The sequence below is a fragment of the Siphateles boraxobius genome, unplaced genomic scaffold (genome assembly GCF_051911475.1).
Source record: "Siphateles boraxobius isolate OS27281-9 unplaced genomic scaffold, OSU_SipBor_1 1, whole genome shotgun sequence".
Lineage (NCBI taxonomy): Eukaryota > Metazoa > Chordata > Actinopteri > Cypriniformes > Leuciscidae > Siphateles > Siphateles boraxobius.
This window is the reverse complement of record NW_027508699.1, coordinates 30,510,275-30,531,978: the sequence shown is the minus strand read 5'-3', so window position 1 is coordinate 30,531,978 and position 21,704 is coordinate 30,510,275. Positions and strand designations below refer to the sequence as shown.

The window sequence follows — 21,704 nt, the reverse complement described above, 5'->3', positions numbered from 1 at the left end:
GAGGAGGAGGGGGGGATGAGAGAGGAGTTCACTCACAAGTGTGCATATCTAGCCTATGTAAAGCAATGAATTAATAATGCAAACGCAAGGTGTTGTGCCTGAATGAATGAGAACATGACTTACGTCCTTTCATCTTTTAGACTCATTTACGGATTAGAGTTTTGTTTAACTGTATTTCCAGATAATATAATAAATTAAATAAAACGTCACTTAAGTGTACTTAAAGAGAGTACACATTCCATGACTGTTTAACACACTTTCATTCTTTTTTAAGTGCCCTTTGTAATGATGTCAAAATAAAAGTTTTACTTTAAAGTACACTTTAAAATCACTGTATTCATAATCTATCCCATGCTTTAAAGTACTCTTATTCTGAAGGGTTGACCAACATACTAAAATGAGTACTTGATTATAATTTGAACTGTAGTGTTATTTGATATTACATTTAAAGTTAATATATTTTAAATATACTAAACAGCAACTTCATCATTACAAATGTGTAATTAAAAAAAAATCAAATCATTACTTGCGTTTTTGCATTCACACTAAAGCATACTTTGATATACTTTAAATCTTTTAGTGTATTATTTCCGTAATACCTACTCTTTTTAAAAGTATGATAGTGTGATAGTGTGTTTTTAAATGTTAAAACAAAGTTCACTTGTAGCAGATATACTGAATGTTTTTAAAATATACAGTCTTTCTCTGAACAAAAATATTGATTACTCATCCTGCACTATACAAATTTGTCCTATCAAATGCCATTTAGAATGAGTTAGTCCCTCCCCTAAGACCACCTGCACCTATAATGCTAATAAAAAAATCCCGCCCAAACCTCTCATTTCGATAGAAAATACATTAACGCGAGAAAGAAAACTGTGTGTGTATTATACAATAACAACTTCAAGACAGTCATTCACCTTGTTAGCTGTAAGAGTGACAGACCTTAGCATCAGCTTGCTGGGTAATAGCTGGGCTGGGTTTTTGTGACTAGTGTTTTTAGTCTATATGGTGACTCTGTGTTTAAAAAACAGGCATTTAAAGAGAATAGTGTCAGTGTCCTTGGCAGTGAGAGAAATTGTTTCTTTCATAATGGAGTATTTTAAAATCCATCACTCATAAAAGGATAATACAGGCAGCAAATAATGTCTGTGATTGGACAGAACTAAAAGCGGGCTCCCTGAGGACCATGGCACACTCTCTCTCTCTATGATGTTCTCTATTAGTGCCTATCCTTCACTCCACACAATTTATTTGCTTCTCTTTTGCTCTGGCATTGCTTGCTCTGTTGAAACCGTGTCTGCCCTACACTTACCCCTAGGCTGATTCTGTGTTTGGAAGCGTGCGTAGCAGGGGGAAGGGCAGGAGACGACTGGTTTAGTGTTGGGCCAGGCACCAACCCTCCGGGCCTCTTATCTACTCAATGAGAGGATGCAAGTGTGTGTTAGTATTTGCATTTGCTTGGTTTAAGGGAGAAAAGAGACCATGTACATCTATTTGTTGGGACAGTGGAAGAGTGCACCCTGAAGGGAACATGACAGGAGGGATGGACTAATGCATAAAGAAGGAAAGGATGTAATCACAGTGATAGGAATAGGACAGAGTAAGTGAATGTGGTTGAAGATTTGGGGGCCATTTTCACAACACCGTTTTCAACTAAAAATTAAAAACTTTGTATGCATTTTGGCCGTTCGTTTAGACCTACACAACAACAGTGTTTTGAGGGCCTGAAAACTTGTTTTTGAAAACAATACTGCTTTTGAAAGTTTAATTCTGTTATTGTCTCCGTGTAAATTACAAGAATGCAAATTTGTGAAAAAAGTGACATTGTGTCATGTGTATGCATATTAAAGGGATAGTTCACCCAAAAATGAAAATTAGCCCATGATTTACTCACCCTGAAACCATCCTAAGTGTATATGACATTCTTCTTTCAGACGAATACAATCGGAGTAATATTTTTAAAAAAATCCTGTCTCCTCCAAGCTTTATAATGGGAGTGAATGGCTGGTGAAAATTTGGCGAAGCCATGCGTTTGTGTAAGGAAAATACCCATATTTAAAACTTTATAAACTATAATCACTGGCTTCCGACAGATGGCCGTAAGCAGCGGTTTATGGTGGAAGACTAACCCCTGACGTGACGAACACGGAAGCTCAGAGGAGAGCAAATCAAAACAAAACACTGGTCGTCAATTAGAAATTTTGGAGAGAAATGTTGGAGGATTTCTATATAATAGAAGAGTAGCTTCAGTTTGTTGCACAGTCCCATTTCTTTAAACCGCGAGAGGCATCTAAGCTTACGATACTCCAACATCGTCATACGATGTCACGGGTCACAGGTTACTCTTGTGGCGCAAGTCGACTTGCGTAGTATGCGTACGGTTGTCTAACGGAAGCTAGTTATTTTAGATTATAAAGTTATAAATATGGGTATTTTTCATACAAATGCCCATGGCTTCGCTTCAGAAGGCTTTTATTAACCCCCCAGAGCTGTGTGGGGTATTTTTTATAATGGATGGATGCACTTTTTTAGGCTTCAAATTTTCACCTGCCATTCCCTCCCATTATAAAGCTTGGATTAGCCAGGACATTTTTTAACTCCAATTGTATTTGTCTGAAAGAAGAATGTCATGTACACCTAGGATGGCTTGAGAGCGAGTAAATCATGGGGTAATTTTCATTTTTGGTTGAACTATCCCTTTAAGTGATCAGTCTATAAGCGCATAGTTTTTCTTTACAAAGTGACCTCACCAACTACTTTCCTGGCATGCATAATGCAGCATTTTTAAAGGATTCCTATTATGCTTTTCTACTTTTTCAACTTTAGTTGGTGTGTCATGTTGCTGTTTGAAAAAAAAATATCTGTTACAAAGCTCAAATGGAGATATTTTATTTAACAGAATCCCCTTTTCAAGAACTACAACGAACTACTTTGGACTACAACAATATTTTTCTGGATCTAATTAAGTCTCAATAATACTCAAAATAATCCCAGCCCACGGAACGCAAAAAAAGAGGACGAGGCCTGGTTGAGCTGCGAAGACAGTGTTGTTGCTGTTCAAAGACACACTGTTTTTTTAACAACATTTCCAAAACTGATTTGTTTGACCATCTTAAGGCTGACTAACTTAGAGTGGTTAAAACGTATTTTAAACATGGCTCCTGAATATTTAAAATCCCAATATTTATCTATGCGCTGCACACTTTATGGAGAACAGCTTGTTGTCTTGTTTTCTGTAGCTTTTGTAAGACGGTTAATCGCCCCTTAGGAAAATTAACCATGGTTTTTGTGATTGATTATTGTTTGTATTACCATAGTTTTCTGACAAATATCACGATTAAATGGTGGATAACATCGTATCTATAATGTATAATAAAATTACAAAAATTGGCCTTGTGCGGCTGAAGCACAAGGCCATCCTTGGAACAGTGGCGCAAAACAGAGCCGGACTCGGCAGTCTAACAGCCACCAGATATGAATCTGCTAGTGGAAAGTAAAGGCAGAGGCTGGTACAGGAGGAGGTGTGAGCTTCAGTCGAGGAAGAGCGGACCAGCAGAGCAGTGGCCATGCGGCAGCAAGGCGCCCGGATGAAATGGGAGCAGGCGATGGAGCGGAGCGTCACCTGGAAGGAAATCTTGAAGTGGAACCCCCAGAGAATCAAGTTCCTGATTCAGGGGGTCTATGACGTCCTCCCCAGTCCATCCAACCTGTGCACATGGGGAAAAATAGAAACACCTGCATGCCCTCTTTGTTCCAAAATAGGAACATTAGAAGACACCCTGAGCAGCTGCTCCAAGGCGCTGGGTGAGGGCTGGTATCGATGGATTTGAGGACCTGGTTGTGCCTCCATCGCTGAGGCAATCAGCAAGGGGATCAAGGAGAGCCGATACACCCAAGCTTCAGCCAAGACAATTCACTTCATCAAGGAAGGACAAAAGCCAGAGAAAACAAAAAAAAAATGCTCTGTAGGTTTGCTCTCCACGGCCCGAGACTGGGTGATGACAGTCGACCTGGAAAGGCAGCTGAAAATCCCAACACACATTACCCAGTCCAAATTGAGACCTGGCATCATCTTGGTCTCTGAGGCCACCAAACATCTGATCTTGTTAGAGCTGACAGTGCCCTGGGAGGAGAGGATGGAGGAAGCTAAGAGGGGAAAAAGGGAGAAATACCAAGAACTGGTGGAGGATTGTCGGAGGAACGGATGGAGGACCAGGTGTATGCCAGTAGAGGTGGGCAGTAGGGGATTTGCTAGTTACTCCCTGAGCAAGGCCTACGGTACGCTGGGCATAAAAGGTGCTAATCAAAGAAGAGCCATAGGCAACAACGTGGAGGCAGCAGAAAAAGCATCCAGATGGCTCTGGTTAAAGAGGGGAGAGCAGTGGGGGCAGTAGAATGCCACTTGGATACAGGCCGGGGCCTGATCAGCCTCGGTCGGTTCGCCTGGACGAGGGTGTCATTTGTAAGACCCAAAACACCCAGTGACTCCTGGAAACAGCACTGATGATGTGTCCAAGGTTGTGCATCAGAAGATGTTTCTGTATGTTTCCACTCTGAAACGTCCTGTGGAATCCGTGCCTGCAAAGTCTGTGCATGAATTCCGTTCTGCACGATCCTCTTGTTCATTAACATATTCAGGGTCTGAATCGTCAAAATTATAGTAACTCAGTAACCTATGTATAGAGGATTTGCACATACTTCACGATTTGGTCAGTTACCCGGATGTGCGGCCATATTGGAGATACTTGCTGATGTGAACAACAGCATGGATTGCGCTGTTTATGTAGTACTGAACACATTGTTACACTAATTTATGATGTCAACACCACAGGAAATAACACATGGAAGCTGCAAAATCATATAGAGAAGGACTTAGTAAGCAGGAAAGAGCGCGGAATTTTGACGCACTAAAGTTAATATGTGGTAAAGATCCGAACGAGTTAGCTTCACTAGCCCTTACTGATATTCTTCCTTCTATTTCTTATCCTGACATAGGCTACGTTCAGATTGTCAGTCCAAAAAAAGCACATGAAATCCGTTTCAAGCTACATCCATGTGTGGTTTGAAATACTATTCAAAACGCATAGGAAATCCGCTTCAGTCCGAACGCTCTGGTCGGATTTCGCTTGGTAAGTGACTTTCTTACGACATGTAAAATGTAAACGTCAGACCTTGTTATAGGGAACATGCTGAAAGTCGCAGCCGAAACTAGACTGTGTTGTTGCAAAGTGCCGGAGAAGCAGAAAATTATTATTTTTGAAACATATTTTGAAACCGGCACAGATAAGAGCGCGGAAAAAAAAGTGCATACCAGCCTCCTACAGTTCTTACACATTTCCATGTTGAAAAATTTAAATAAGACATCTCTAATGCAAACCCCTCCATCAACACAACGTCATTGCCATTTTGCCAAAGAGCTGCATGAACACACAAATCGGATCTGAACAGTTGCGATACACAGTCTGGACATCTTTTTAGATCAGATTCCAATCGGATAAAAAGATAATCGGATTTGGACTGACAGTGTGAATGTAGCCATAGTTAACTACTTTATGTCAACATTTTAGCCATAGTCAACGCTTCATTTACACATGTGGCTGATGCTGTGCCTCTCTCAACCACAAACATCTTCTTTCATCCGTTTTTTGCACTCTTCTCTTTAACTTTTGGCAGTCTATAGAACTCTAAATGTTTTTTCCCGGAAGACCAAAACATGACCATTTTTCAGCAGCAATAATCAGCCAAATATGCAAGTCCGTTCAGTTCAGTGCCTCCAAAATGGCCGACTTCCGGATTGATGACGTGTCTAAATTGTGTAATATTTGTGAATATATACTTATCATAGACTGTAGGTACTTATCCATTTTCTGGTGGCCGTCAAGGTTACTCTCGGGTGCTGTGCACTTGCTCGAGACTCCGCCCACACGCTGTTCTGATTGGCTGTGGGTTTTGATTGATTTTGAGCATCTCCCAGTAGCGTCACGTCTAGTGTGGACAGACAAATTATTTGTCGCTGGAATCTTATCGCATCGCCTCTGGTTAGGACACGGTGTAATAATGTAAATTTGTAAAAATAAATAAATAGTAATAACCCATTATGAAAACATTCTAGTACACCCCAAAAACAAAATCAAGACAGTAAAAGGTTATGTCGTGTGAACAGGGATTGTTTTGACCATGTTGACGTCTGAAAGCTGCGTCGGACCTACGCTGGAGACTACGCGTTGGTTTTCATTTATACTTCTGCGTCGGCGCAATTACACATGCAGAGGGAGCATGTAAAACCTGAGAGAGGGGTTCTAGCAGACCAATCACAGCACTTGCATCCGCGTAGAATTTACTTGTTGTTACATTTTTGGAGAGGTGCACGTCAGGGTACGCCGAAGGGTATGCGCGCTAAACATAGCCTACGGCGTGAGTTCGACGCAGAAAAATAAATTGGGCTTCAAGACTCTGTATGCGAAAAAAAGGTTGGGGTCGGGTCAACTCACCCCTTGGACTACCCGCGACAACAGTGTAAAAGTAGCCCAGTTCTGCAGGAAAACCGCAGACTTGGCAACATTGTGAGCTACAACTCTAAACAGACACACCAGAACAAGCTGATCAAGGTCTTCAGGATTACTAGAAAGCTATAGGCAGGGTTGGAACTAAACTCTGCAGGACAGTGGATCTCGAACCAGAGTTTTAAAAAAGTAGAGATTATTTACAAAATAGCAGCTACATTAAATCAAATATATTCAATAATCATCGCATGATTCATACAAAACAAAGCTTTTATTTTCATTCAAAACACACTGCTTTGATATCCTCAGTCATTCTTGACTAAACTTGTGTTGTCCCTATTACAGATGCTGAGAAAAAAAGATTGAATTTAAAACTTATCTAGTGCTGCCACCCAGTGTCTACAAGCAAAAAAGGCATTCTTCCTCTGAATCCTGAAGAATTATTACAAATCATTTGTTGATCAATGTTTGAGAATAATATACATTTCATGAGAGCTGCATGTGTAAACACTAAAACTTACGAACTGGCAAACTTAAATGGAGAAGAAAGGGTCATTTTTCACTGGATCGCAAAGTCTCACATAGGACCCTTTCCCAGCCAGTCCGAACCCAGGATAAATAGGTTCTCTAAAAACAGTTTGATGCTTATAAATGAGACTCATGTTGTCGGAGACATTGTAAAATGCCAAGATTCCAGCCCTGTAGTCCAAATACACTCCTATTTTGGAGACACAAGATTTAATCTTCGAAAATGTTTTCTTATTGTCCTGCCAAAATTCAATCCAGGACCTGTAACAACGTATTCCCCATGAGTGCGAGTTTCTACCAAACAGAGTACGCTGCTTGCCTTTCCTACGGATCCCTTGGTAAGACACAGCAATGCAGACCCAAGTGCCCCCGCCAAACTCCACCTCCCAATATTTAGGGGACCCTCTGAGACGTTCATTGCACAGGATCTGTGCCCTGGAGTTAAACCTCTGAGTCTGTTCAGGATAGTCCTGGATCAGGTGTGAGGCCATCACCTCTCTGTCATCTTTTTTTAAGACGAGACTTTCATGTGCTGTGTTGGTATTAAAAGTGAGCTTTGATGCATCTGAGGTGAACAGATGGACAAATGAAAAGATGCAATATCAGTACAACCACCATACAGTAAGCATAACTTATGCAATTGCCAAATTATAACAGGAAAGATTTTCTGTTCATTCAGTTCTATAAAGGAATCTTACACTGTAGAAACTCCTCTCGAGTCTTTGGTGGTGGGGATGTTACGATTCTAGTGTTTTTCACTGCAAAGAAAAATAGTCAAGATGAATTAAAGACATATTATAACTACAAAATATATATTTAAATAAATCTTCTAACCTTTTCTGGAAATTGTGAGTAAAGTCAACTTGCTGGTCATGTTTAGCTTTTCTGTCAGTTCATTAACTGCCATGGAGTCACGCTCAACAGGGTTACTCGTGAATTTCACACGAAGTTGATTTTTGCAGATTGGCGTATGATTTCTCATAACGATTCATATGAGCTATAATTTTTAATATGAAAATAATTTTTGGAGTCAACCCTGAATATGCAACATATATGATGCATATTTCACAATGGCAAATCGAAAACCGCACGCACGAGAGCGTTGAATCCACGGGTAAGTTGTGACTGAGGGCCAGGCGAACGCATGGCACAAAGATCCAACGGCTATTGTCACCGTCCACAGGCGTCCAACCAATCCAATATCGCCTCAACGCTGAACATGGCTAATTTTTCAGCACTATACTGCGTTGAATTGGCAAATCGATTGCTGGGCGTGGTGCCCCCAGCCCCCCCGGTCACCTGAATGCATGCGCTTCGTTCGCAGGACCTTGTTTTGATTTTTAATAAATTTTTTTACATTTTAGGGTTGACCGCACCACATATGCAGCGCCAATATACCCCAGTATATGTTTGCCAATTTCTCGGTTTACGTTCAGGTTAGAAAGTCGGTTCAGGCACGGTTGTTCTCGTCTTCCCAAGCCGGTTCCGACGATGCCAGAATATCACGAAAATGTCAAAGTGGTAATTATGCCATTTTCATAATTGTGCACAATAGACACACAAGCGCATTAGCTAGGCCTTGGTTTGTTCGCTCTACCATGTTGATATTGGTATGTACGGAAAGGACTGAATCTCCACTGCACACTCGTGTATCATCCAACCTAAAATAGGGGTTATCCTAGCCTGTACAGCCTGGTTAATATTTGGACTAAATATCGTCGCGCTCAGAAAACCACCTTATTTGGCTATACTGTAATGATTATTATTAGCTGTCCCTGTTGGCTACATTAATGTGTTTGGGCTCGATGGAAAGTGGAGATTCAGGGCTACAATTTGATGTAGCACACCTGAAGATCTGAGTCTCCTGGACTGTACAGCCTGGTTAATATTTGGACTAAATATCGTCGCGCTCAGAAAACCACCTTATTTGGCTATACTGTAATGATTATTATTAGCTGTCCCTGTTGGCTACATTAATGTGTTTGGGCTTGATGGAAAGTGGAGATTCAGGGCTACAATTTGATGTAGCACACCTGAAGATCTGAGTCTCCTAACCTGTACAGCCTGGTTAATATTTGGAGTAAATATCGTCGCGCTCAGAAAACCACCTTATTTGGCTATACTGTAATGATTATTATTAGCTGTCCCTGTTGGCTACATTAATGTGTTTGGGCTTGATGGAAAGTGGAGATTCAGGGCTACAATTTGATGTAGCACACCTGAAGATCTGAGTCTCCTGGACTGTACAGCCTGGTTAATATTTGGACTAAATATCGTCGCACTCAGAAAACCATCTTATTTGGCTATACTGTAATGATTATTATTAGCTGTCCCTGTTGGCTACATTAATGTGTTTGGGCTTGATGGAAAGTGGAGATTCAGGGCTACAATTTGATGTAGCACACCTGAAGATCTGAGTCTCCTAACCTGTACAGCCTGGTTAATATTTGGAGTAAATATCGTCGCGCTCAGAAAACCACCTTATTTGGCTATACTGTAATGATTATTATTAGCTGTCCCTGTTGGCTACATTAATGTGTTTGGGCTCGATGGAAAGTGGAGATTCAGGGCTACAATTTGATGTAGCACACCTGAAGATCTGAGTCTCCTGGACTGTACAGCCTGGTTAATATTTGGACTAAATATCGTCGCGCTCAGAAAACCATCTTATTTGGCTATACTGTAATGATTATTATTAGCTGTCCCTGTTGGCTACATTAATGTGTTTGGGCTTGATGGAAAGTGGAGATTCAGGGCTACAATTTGATGTAGCACACCTGAAGATCTGAGTCTCCTAACCTGTACAGCCTGGTTAATATTTGGAGTAAATATCGTCGCGCTCAGAAAACCACCTTATTTGGCTATACTGTAATGATTATTATTAGCTGTCCCTGTTGGCTACATTAATGTGTTTGGGCTTGATGGAAAGTGGAGATTCAGGGCTACAATTTGATGTAGCACACCTGAAGATCTGAGTCTCCTGGACTGTACAGCCTGGTTAATATTTGGACTAAATATCGTCGCACTCAGAAAACCATCTTATTTGGCTATACTGTAATGATTATTATTAGCTGTCCCTGTTGGCTACATTAATGTGTTTGGGCTTGATGGAAAGTGGAGATTCAGGGCTACAATTTGATGTAGCACACCTGAAGATCTGAGTCTCCTAACCTGTACAGCCTGGTTAATATTTGGAGTAAATATCGTCGCGCTCAGAAAACCACCTTATTTGGCTATACTGTAATGATTATTATTAGCTGTCCCTGTTGGCTACATTAATGTGTTTGGGCTTGATGGAAAGTGGAGATTCAGGGCTACAATTTGATGTAGAACACCTGAAGATCTGAGTCTCCTGGCCTGTACAGCCTGGTTAATATTTGGACTAAATATCGTCGCGCTCAGAAAACCACCTTATTTGGCTATACTGTAATGATTATTATTAGCTGTCCCTGTTGGCTACATTAATGTGTTTGGGCTTGATGGAAAGTGGAGATTCAGGGCTACAATTTGATGTAGCACACCTGAAGATCTGAGTCTCCTGGCCTGTAGAGCCTGGTTAATATTTGGAGTAAATATCGTCGCGCTCAGAAAACCACCTTATTTGGCTATACTGTAATGATTATTATTAGCTGTCCCTGTTGGCTACATTAATGTGTTTGGGCTTGATGGAAAGTGGAGATTCAGGGCTACAATTTGATGTAGCACACCTGAAGATATGAGTCTCCTGGACTGTACAGCCTGGTTAATATTTGGACTAAATATCGTCGCGCTCAGAAAAGCCCCTTATTTGGCTATACTGTAATGATTATTATTAGCTGTCCCTGTTGGCTACATTAATGTGTTTGGGCTTGATGGAAAGTGGAGATTCAGGGCTACAATTTGATGTAGCACACCTGAAGATCTGAGTCTCCTGGACTGTACAGCCTGGTTAATGTTTGGACTAAATATCGTCGCGCTCAGAAAACCACCTTATTTGGCTATACTGTAATGATTATTATTAGCTGTCCCTGTTGGCTACATTAATGTGTTTGGGCTTGATGGAAAGTGGAGATTCAGGGCTACAATTTGATGTAGCACACCTGAAGATCTGAGTCTCCTGGACTGTACAGCCTGGTTAATATTTGGAGTAAATATCGTCGCGCTCAGAAAACCACCTTATTTGGCTATACTGTAATGATTATTATTAGCTGTCCCTGTTGGCTACATTAATGTGTTTGGGCTTGATGGAAAGTGGAGATTCAGCGCTACAATTTGATGTAGCACACCTGAAGATCTGAGTCTCCTGGACTGTACAGCCTGGTTAATATTTGGACTAAATATCGTCGCGCTCAGAAAACCACCTTATTTGGCTATACTGTAAAGATTATTATTAGCTGTCCCTGTTTGCTACATTAATGTGTTTGGGCTTGATGGAAAGTGGAGATTCAGGGCTACAATTTGATGTAGCACACCTGAAGATCTGAGTCTCCTGGACTGTACAGCCTGGTTAATATTTGGAGTAAATATCGTCGCGCTCAGAAAACCACCTTATTTGGCTATACTGTAATGATTATTATTAGCTGTCCCTGTTGGCTACATTAATGTGTTTGGGCTTGATGGAAAGTGGAGATTCAGGGCTACAATTTGATGTAGCACACCTGAAGATCTGAGTCTCCTGGACTGTACAGCCTGGTTAATATTTGGACTAAATATCGTCGCGCTCAGAAAACCACCTTATTTGGCTATACTGTAATGATTATTATTAGCTGTCCCTGTTGGCTACATTAATGTGTTTGGGCTTGATGGAAAGTGGAGATTCAGGGCTACAATTTGATGTAGCACACCTGAAGATCTGAGTCTCCTGGACTGTACAGCCTGGTTAATATTTGGAGTAAATATCGTCGCGCTCAGAAAACCACCTTATTTGGCTATACTGTAATGATTATTATTAGCTGTCCCTGTTGGCTACATTAATGTGTTTGGGCTTGATGGAAAGTGGAGATTCAGGGCTACAATTTGATGTAGCACACCTGAAGATCTGAGTCTCCTAACCTGTACAGCCTGGTTAATATTTGGAGTAAATATCGTCGCGCTCAGAAAACCACCTTATTTGGCTATACTGTAATGATTATTATTAGCTGTCCCTGTTGGCTACATTAATGTGTTTGGGCTTGATGGAAAGTGGAGATTCAGGGCTACAATTTGATGTAGCACACCTGAAGATCTGAGTCTCCTGGACTGTACAGCCTGGTTAATATTTGGACTAAATATCGTCGCACTCAGAAAACCATCTTATTTGGCTATACTGTAATGATTATTATTAGCTGTCCCTGTTGGCTACATTAATGTGTTTGGGCTTGATGGAAAGTGGAGATTCAGGGCTACAATTTGATGTAGCACACCTGAAGATCTGAGTCTCCTAACCTGTACAGCCTGGTTAATATTTGGAGTAAATATCGTCGCGCTCAGAAAACCACCTTATTTGGCTATACTGTAATGATTATTATTAGCTGTCCCTGTTGGCTACATTAATGTGTTTGGGCTTGATGGAAAGTGGAGATTCAGGGCTACAATTTGATGTAGCACACCTGAAGATCTGAGTCTCCTAACCTGTACAGCCTGGTTAATATTTGGAGTAAATATCGTCGCGCTCAGAAAACCACCTTATTTGGCTATACTGTAATGATTATTATTAGCTGTCCCTGTTGGCTACATTAATGTGTTTGGGCTTGATGGAAAGTGGAGATTCAGGGCTACAATTTGATGTAGCACACCTGAAGATCTGAGTCTCCTGGACTGTACAGCCTGGTTAATATTTGGACTAAATATCGTCGCACTCAGAAAACCATCTTATTTGGCTATACTGTAATGATTATTATTAGCTGTCCCTGTTGGCTACATTAATGTGTTTGGGCTTGATGGAAAGTGGAGATTCAGGGCTACAATTTGATGTAGCACACCTGAAGATCTGAGTCTCCTAACCTGTACAGCCTGGTTAATATTTGGAGTAAATATCGTCGCGCTCAGAAAACCACCTTATTTGGCTATACTGTAATGATTATTATTAGCTGTCCCTGTTGGCTACATTAATGTGTTTGGGCTTGATGGAAAGTGGAGATTCAGGGCTACAATTTGATGTAGCACACCTGAAGATCTGAGTCTCCTAACCTGTACAGCCTGGTTAATATTTGGAGTAAATATCGTCGCGCTCAGAAAACCACCTTATTTGGCTATACTGTAATGATTATTATTAGCTGTCCCTGTTGGCTACATTAATGTGTTTGGGCTTGATGGAAAGTGGAGATTCAGGGCTACAATTTGATGTAGCACACCTGAAGATCTGAGTCTCCTGGACTGTACAGCCTGGTTAATATTTGGACTAAATATCGTCGCGCTCAGAAAACCACCTTATTTGGCTATACTGTAATGATTATTATTAGCTGTCCCTGTTGGCTACATTAATGTGTTTGGGCTTGATGGAAAGTGGAGATTCAGGGCTACAATTTGATGTAGCACACCTGAAGATCTGAGTCTCCTAACCTGTACAGCCTGGTTAATATTTGGAGTAAATATCGTCGCGCTCAGAAAACCACCTTATTTGGCTATACTGTAATGATTATTATTAGCTGTCCCTGTTGGCTACATTAATGTGTTTGGGCTTGATGGAAAGTGGAGATTCAGGGCTACAATTTGATGTAGCACACCTGAAGATCTGAGTCTCCTGGACTGTACAGCCTGGTTAATATTTGGACTAAATATCGTCGCGCTCAGAAAACCACCTTATTTGGCTATACTGTAATGATTATTATTAGCTGTCCCTGTTGGCTACATTAATGTGTTTGGGCTTGATGGAAAGTGGAGATTCAGGGCTACAATTTGATGTAGCACACCTGAAGATCTGAGTCTCCTAACCTGTACAGCCTGGTTAATATTTGGAGTAAATATCGTCGCGCTCAGAAAACCACCTTATTTGGCTATACTGTAATGATTATTATTAGCTGTCCCTGTTGGCTACATTAATGTGTTTGGGCTTGATGGAAAGTGGAGACAGTATATGTCCAATGATGTAAGGCTCCCTCTGATTGGACTTTGTTTTATTGAACAATAAATAAAAATCGTACAGGCCGCTTTCACAAACATCAGAAGCCATTCACGGGCCCTGAAACAGGCTCAACTGTACCTGCTGTCTTTCACTGTGTGAACATGATACAGCAAAGCTATTCATATATATGCAAACTACACATGCTAAGCTTTAATCTGATGCAAAGCAAGTGCAAATATATGGAAATTTGGCTCATTTACAACCATTTTTGAGATTTTGACCTTTTGGCCTATATCCAAAGGAAGGCCTTTTTAACCCCTGTTATCTCGGGCCACGAACAACGTACAATTGTGAGCTTTGGCTCATGTGAAAGTGCAAAACACAGGCTTTCCAAAGATATGAAACACTCTCTGATTGGACTTTGTATTAATGAACAATAAATAGATTAGTGCGGGCAGCTTTTCCACACATCTGCAGTGATTCTCTGGCCCCGGTGCACTTAAACCGGCCCTACTAAAACCCTTCTCTTTTCCTTTCTGAACAAGACACAATAAAGTCATTCACATCTCTGTAAACTACAAGTGTTAAGCTTTCTTTTGATATAAAACACATGAAAAAAGACCCATATTTGGGTGAAATAAAAATATGTTTGGACGAAAACATTCACCACAAAGTTTGCCTGACCTCGACCAGGCCTCACTTGACCACAGTTCTCTCGGGCCGTGAACAACGTACAATAGTGTGCTTGGGCTCATGTGAAAGTGCAAAACATAAGCTTTCCAATGATGTGAAACACACTCTGATTGGACTTTGTATTAATGAACAATAAATTAAATCGTACAGGCCGCTTTCACAAACATCTGAAGCCATTCACTAGCCTCAGCCCTGAAACAGGCTCAACTGTACCTGTTGTCTTTCACTGTGTGAACATGATACAGCAAAGCCATTCATATATTTGCAAACTACAAATTATAAGCTTTAATTTGATACAAAACACATGAAAAAAAGACCAAATTTGACTTAACTAAAAATACTTTTCTATGAGTAAACAATGCGTTGTCTGACCCGGACAAGGCCTCACTTGACCACAGTTCTCTCGGTCCGTGAACAACGTACAATAGTGTGCTTGGGCTCATGTGAAAGTGCAAAACATAAGCTTTCCAATGATGTGAAACACACTCTGATTGGACTTTGTATTAATGAACAATAAATAGATTCATACAGGCCACTCAAGCCAACATGTTTTAATGGAGTCCAGGATAAAATTCTCCCCAGGGGATTATTTTAAACCTGTACTCAATTAAATTTAGCTGTGCAAAGGCCCCCTAAACAGGCTACTCTTTCATTTCTGAACAAGATAGAATAAAGTCATTCACATCTCTGTAAACTACAAGTGTTAAGCTTTCTTTTGATATAAAACACATGAAAAAAGACCCATATTTGGGTGAAATAAAAATATGTTTGGACGAAAACATTCACCACAAAGTTTGCCTGACCTCGACCAGGCCTCACTTGAGCCCAGTTCTCTCGGGCCGTGAACAACGTACAATAGTGTGCTTGGGCTCATGTGAAAGTGCAAAACATAAGCTTTCCAATGATGTAAGGCTCGATCTGATTGGACTTTGATTTCATAAACAATAAATAAATTCGTAGAGCCGTTTTTGTGCAGTGACGATCCAGCCGAGGGGCCTTAATCGACACCAATTTGACCCCGGTCATCTCGGGCCGTGAACAACGTACAATTGTGAGCTTTGGCTCATGTGAAAGTGCAAAACACAGGCTTTCCAAAGATATGAAACACTCTCTGATTGGACTTTGTATTAATGAACAATAAATAGATTAGTGCGGGCAGCTTTTCCACACATCTGCAGTGATTCTCTGGCCCCGGTGCACTTAAACCGGCCCTACTAAAACCCTTCTCTTTTCCTTTCTGAACAAGACACAATAAAGTCATTCACATCTCTGTAAACTACAAGTGTTAAGCTTTCTTTTGATATAAAACACATGAAAAAAGACCCATATTTGGGTGAAATAAAAATATGTTTGGACGAAAACATTCACCACAAAGTTTGCCTGACCTCGACCAGGCCTCACTTGACCACAGTTCTCTCGGGCCGTGAACAACGTACAATAGTGTGCTTGGGCTCATGTGAAAGTGCAAAACATAAGCTTTCCAATGATGTAAGGCTCGATCTGATTGGACTTTGATTTCATAAACAATAAATAAATTCGTAGAGCCGTTTTTGTGCAGTGACGATCCAGCCGAGGGGCCTTAATCGACACCAATTTGACCCCGGTCATCTCGGGCCGTGAACAACGTACAATTGTGAGCTTTGGCTCATGTGAAAGTGCAAAACACAGGCTTTCCAAAGATATGAAACACTCTCTGATTGGACTTTGTATTAATGAACAATAAATAGATTAGTGCGGGCAGCTTTTCCACACATCTGCAGTGATTCTCTGGCCCCGGTGCACTTAAACCGGCCCTACTAAAACCCTTCTCTTTTCCTTTCTGAACAAGACACAATAAAGTCATTCACATCTCTGTAAACTACAAGTGTTAAGCTTTCTTTTGATATAAAACACATGAAAAAAGACCCATATTTGGGTGAAATATAAATATGTTTGGATGAAAACATTCACCACAAAGTTTGTCTGACCTCGACCAGGCCTCACTTGACCACAGTTCTCTCGGGCCGTGAACAACGTACAATAGTGTGCTTGGGCTCATGTGAAAGTGCAAAACATAAGCTTTCCAATGATGTGAAACACACTCTGATTGGACTTTGTATTAATGAACAATAAATAGATTCATACAGGCCACTCAAGCCAACATGTTTTAATGGAGTCCAGGATAAAATTCTCCCCAGGGGATTATTTTAAACCTGTACTCAATTAAATTTAGCTGTGCAAAGGCCCCCTAAACAGGCTACTCTTTCATTTCTGAACAAGATAGAATAAAGTCATTCACATCTCTGTAAACTACAAGTGTTAAGCTTTCTTTTGATATAAAACACATGAAAAAAGACCCATATTTGGGTGAAATAAAAATATGTTTGGATGAAAACATTCACCACAAAGTTTGCCTGACCTCGACCAGGCCTCACTTGAGCCCAGTTCTCTCGGGCCGTGAACAACGTACAATAGTGTGCTTGGGCTCATGTGAAAGTGCAAAACATAAGCTTTCCAATGATGTAAGGCTCGATCTGATTGGACTTTGATTTCATAAACAATAAATAAATTCGTAGAGCCGTTTTTGTGCAGTGACGATCCAGCCGAGGGGCCTTAATCGACACCAATTTGACCCCGGTCATCTCGGGCCGTGAACAACGTACAATTGTGAGCTTTGGCTCATGTGAAAGTGCAAAACACAGGCTTTCCAAAGATATGAAACACTCTCTGATTGGACTTTGTATTAATGAACAATAAATAGATTAGTGCGGGCAGCTTTTCCACACATCTGCAGTGATTCTCTGGCCCCGGTGCACTTAAACCGGCCCTACTAAAACCCTTCTCTTTTCCTTTCTGAACAAGACACAATAAAGTCATTCACATCTCTGTAAACTACAAGTGTTAAGCTTTCTCTTGAGTTAACACACATGAAAAAAGACCCATATTTGGGTGAAATAAAAATATGTTTGGATGAATACATTCACCACAAAGTTTGCCTGACCTCGACCAGGCCTCACTTGAGCCCAGTTCTCTCGGGCCGTGAACAACGTACAATAGTGTGCTTGGGCTCATGTGAAAGTGCAAAACATAAGCTTTCCAATGATGTAAGGCTCGATCTGATTGGACTTTGATTTCATAAACAATAAATAAATTCGTAGAGCCGTTTTTGTGCAGTGACGATCCAGCCGAGGGGCCTTAATCGACACCAATTTGACCCCGGTCATCTCGGGCCGTGAACAACGTACAATTGTGAGCTTTGGCTCATGTGAAAGTGCAAAACACAGGCTTTCCAAAGATATGAAACACTCTCTGATTGGACTTTGTATTAATGAACAATAAATAGATTAGTGCGGGCAGCTTTTCCACACATCTGCAGTGATTCTCTGGCCCCGGTGCACTTAAACCGGCCCTACTAAAACCCTTCTCTTTTCCTTTCTGAACAAGACACAATAAAGTCATTCACATCTCTGTAAACTACAAGTGTTAAGCTTTCTTTTGATATAACACACATGAAAAAAGACCCATATTTGGGTGAAATAAAAATATGTTTGGATGAATACATTCACCACAAAGTTTGCCTGACCTCGACCAGGCCTCACTTGACCACAGTTCTCTCGGGCCGTGAACAACGTACAATAGTGTGCTTGGGCTCATGTGAAAGTGCAAAACATAAGCTTTCCAATGATGTAAGGCTCGATCTGATTGGACTTTGATTTCATAAACAATAAATAAATTCGTAGAGCCGTTTTTGTGCAGTGACGATCCAGCCGAGGGGCCTTAATCGACACCAATTTGACCCCGGTCATCTCGGGCCGTGAACAACGTACAATTGTGAGCTTTGGCTCATGTGAAAGTGCAAAACACAGGCTTTCCAAAGATATGAAACACTCTCTGATTGGACTTTGTATTAATGAACAATAAATAGATTAGTGCGGGCAGCTTTTCCACACATCTGCAGTGATTCTCTGGCCCCGGTGCACTTAAACCGGCCCTACTAAAACCCTTCTCTTTTCCTTTCTGAACAAGACACAATAAAGTCATTCACATCTCTGTAAACTACAAGTGTTAAGCTTTCTTTTGATATAAAACACATGAAAAAAGACCCATATTTGGGTGAAATATAAATATGTTTGGATGAAAACATTCACCACAAAGTTTGTCTGACCTCGACCAGGCCTCACTTGACCACAGTTCTCTCGGGCCGTGAACAACGTACAATAGTGTGCTTGGGCTCATGTGAAAGTGCAAAACATAAGCTTTCCAATGATGTGAAACACACTCTGATTGGACTTTGTATTAATGAACAATAAATAGATTCATACAGGCCACTCAAGCCAACATGTTTTAATGGAGTCCAGGATAAAATTCTCCCCAGGGGATTATTTTAAACCTGTACTCAATTAAATTTAGCTGTGCAAAGGCCCCCTAAACAGGCTACTCTTTCATTTCTGAACAAGATAGAATAAAGTCATTCACATCTCTGTAAACTACAAGTGTTAAGCTTTCTTTTGATATAAAACACATGAAAAAAGACCCATATTTGGGTGAAATAAAAATATGTTTGGACGAAAACATTCACCACAAAGTTTGCCTGACCTCGACCAGGCCTCACTTGAGCCCAGTTCTCTCGGGCCGTGAACAACGTACAATAGTGTGCTTGGGCTCATGTGAAAGTGCAAAACATAAGCTTTCCAATGATGTAAGGCTCGATCTGATTGGACTTTGATTTCATAAACAATAAATAAATTCGTAGAGCCGTTTTTGTGCAGTGACGATCCAGCCGAGGGGCCTTAATCGACACCAATTTGACCCCGGTCATCTCGGGCCGTGAACAACGTACAATTGTGAGCTTTGGCTCATGTGAAAGTGCAAAACACAGGCTTTCCAAAGATATGAAACACTCTCTGATTGGACTTTGTATTAATGAACAATAAATAGATTAGTGCGGGCAGCTTTTCCACACATCTGCAGTGATTCTCTGGCCCCGGTGCACTTAAACCGGCCCTACTAAAACCCTTCTCTTTTCCTTTCTGAACAAGACACAATAAAGTCATTCACATCTCTGTAAACTACAAGTGTTAAGCTTTCTTTTGATATAAAACACATGAAAAAAGACCCATATTTGGGTGAAATATAAATATGTTTGGATGAAAACATTCACCACAAAGTTTGCCTGACCTCGACCAGGCCTCACTTGACCACAGTTCTCTCGGGCCGTGAACAACGTACAATAGTGTGCTTGGGCTCATGTGAAAGTGCAAAACATAAGCTTTCCAATGATGTGAAACACACTCTGATTGGACTTTGTATTAATGAACAATAAATTAAATCGTACAGGCCGCTTTCACAAACATCTGAAGCCATTCACTAGCCTCAGCCCTGAAACAGGCTCAACTGTACCTGTTGTCTTTCACTGTGTGAACATGATACAGCAAAGCCATTCATATATTTGCAAACTACAAATTATAAGCTTTAATTTGATACAAAACACATGAAAAAAAGACCAAATTTGACTTAACTAAAAATACTTTTCTATGAGTAAACAATGCGTTGTCTGACCCGGACAAGGCCTCACTTGACCACAGTTCTCTCGGGCCGTGAACAACGTACAATAGTGTGCTTGGGCTCATGTGAAAGTGCAAAACATAAGCTTTCCAATGATGTGAAACACACTCTGATTGGACTTTGTATTAATGAACAATAAATAGATTCATACAGGCCACTCAAGCCAACATGTTTTAATGGAGTCCAGGATAAAATTCTCCCCAGGGGATTATTTTAAACCTGTACTCAATTAAATTTAGCTGTGCAAAGGCCCCCTAAACAGGCTACTCTTTCATTTCTGAACAAGATAGAATAAAGTCATTCACATCTCTGTAAACTACAAGTGTTAAGCTTTCTTTTGATATAAAACACATGAAAAAAGATCCATATTTGGGTGAAATAAAAATATGTTTGGACGAAAACATTCACCACAAAGTTTGCCTGACCTCGACCAGGCCTCACTTGAGCCCAGTTCTCTCGGGCCGTGAACAACGTACAATAGTGTGCTTGGGCTCATGTGAAAGTGCAAAACATAAGCTTTCCAATGATGTAAGGCTCGATCTGATTGGACTTTGATTTCATAAACAATAAATAAATTCGTAGAGCCGTTTTTGTGCAGTGACGATCCAGCCGAGGGGCCTTAATCGACACCAATTTGACCCCGGTCATCTCGGGCCGTGAACAACGTACAATTGTGAGCTTTGGCTCATGTGAAAGTGCAAAACACAGGCTTTCCAAAGATATGAAACACTCTCTGATTGGACTTTGTATTAATGAACAATAAATAGATTAGTGCGGGCAGCTTTTCCACACATCTGCAGTGATTCTCTGGCCCCGGTGCACTTAAACCGGCCCTACTAAAACCCTTCTCTTTTCCTTTCTGAACAAGACACAATAAAGTCATTCACATCTCTGTAAACTACAAGTGTTAAGCTTTCTTTTGATATAAAACACATGAAAAAATACCCATATTTGGGTGAAATATAAATATGTTTGGATGAAAACATTCACCACAAAGTTTGTCTGACCTCGACCAGGCCTCACTTGACCACAGTTCTCTCGGGCCGTGAACAACGTACAATAGTGTGCTTGGGCTCATGTGAAAGTGCAAAACATAAGCTTTCCAATGATGTGAAACACACTCTGATTGGACTTTGTATTAATGAACAATAAATAGATTCATACAGGCCACTCAAGCCAACATGTTTTAATGGAGTCCAGGATAAAATTCTCCCCAGGGGATTATTTTAAACCTGTACTCAATTAAATTTAGCTGTGCAAAGGCCCCCTAAACAGGCTACTCTTTCATTTCTGAACAAGATAGAATAAAGTCATTCACATATCTGTAAACTACAAGTGTTAAGCTTTCTTTTGATATAAAACACATGAAAAAAGACCCATATTTGGGTGAAATAAAAATATGTTTGGATGAA

At 40.6% G+C, this 21,704-nt stretch overlaps 1 protein-coding gene across 1 annotated transcript in view; it reads right to left on the bottom strand.

Annotated features, from left to right (window-relative positions):
* Positions 1 to 6,762: 6,762 nt before the first annotated feature.
* Positions 6,763 to 21,704, bottom strand: part of LOC143740811 (tripartite motif-containing protein 16) — an 86,010-nt gene continuing 71,068 nt past the window's right edge. Inside the window, exons 5-7 of the mRNA XM_077232869.1 lie at positions 7,869 to 7,950; positions 7,733 to 7,792; positions 6,763 to 7,599 (exon numbers count right to left, since the gene is read on the bottom strand). Coding sequence (XP_077088984.1) covers positions 7,040 to 7,599; positions 7,733 to 7,792; positions 7,869 to 7,950 — 702 coding nt within the window. The 3' untranslated portion in view covers positions 6,763 to 7,039. The remainder of the gene's footprint in view (positions 7,600 to 7,732; positions 7,793 to 7,868; positions 7,951 to 21,704) is intronic.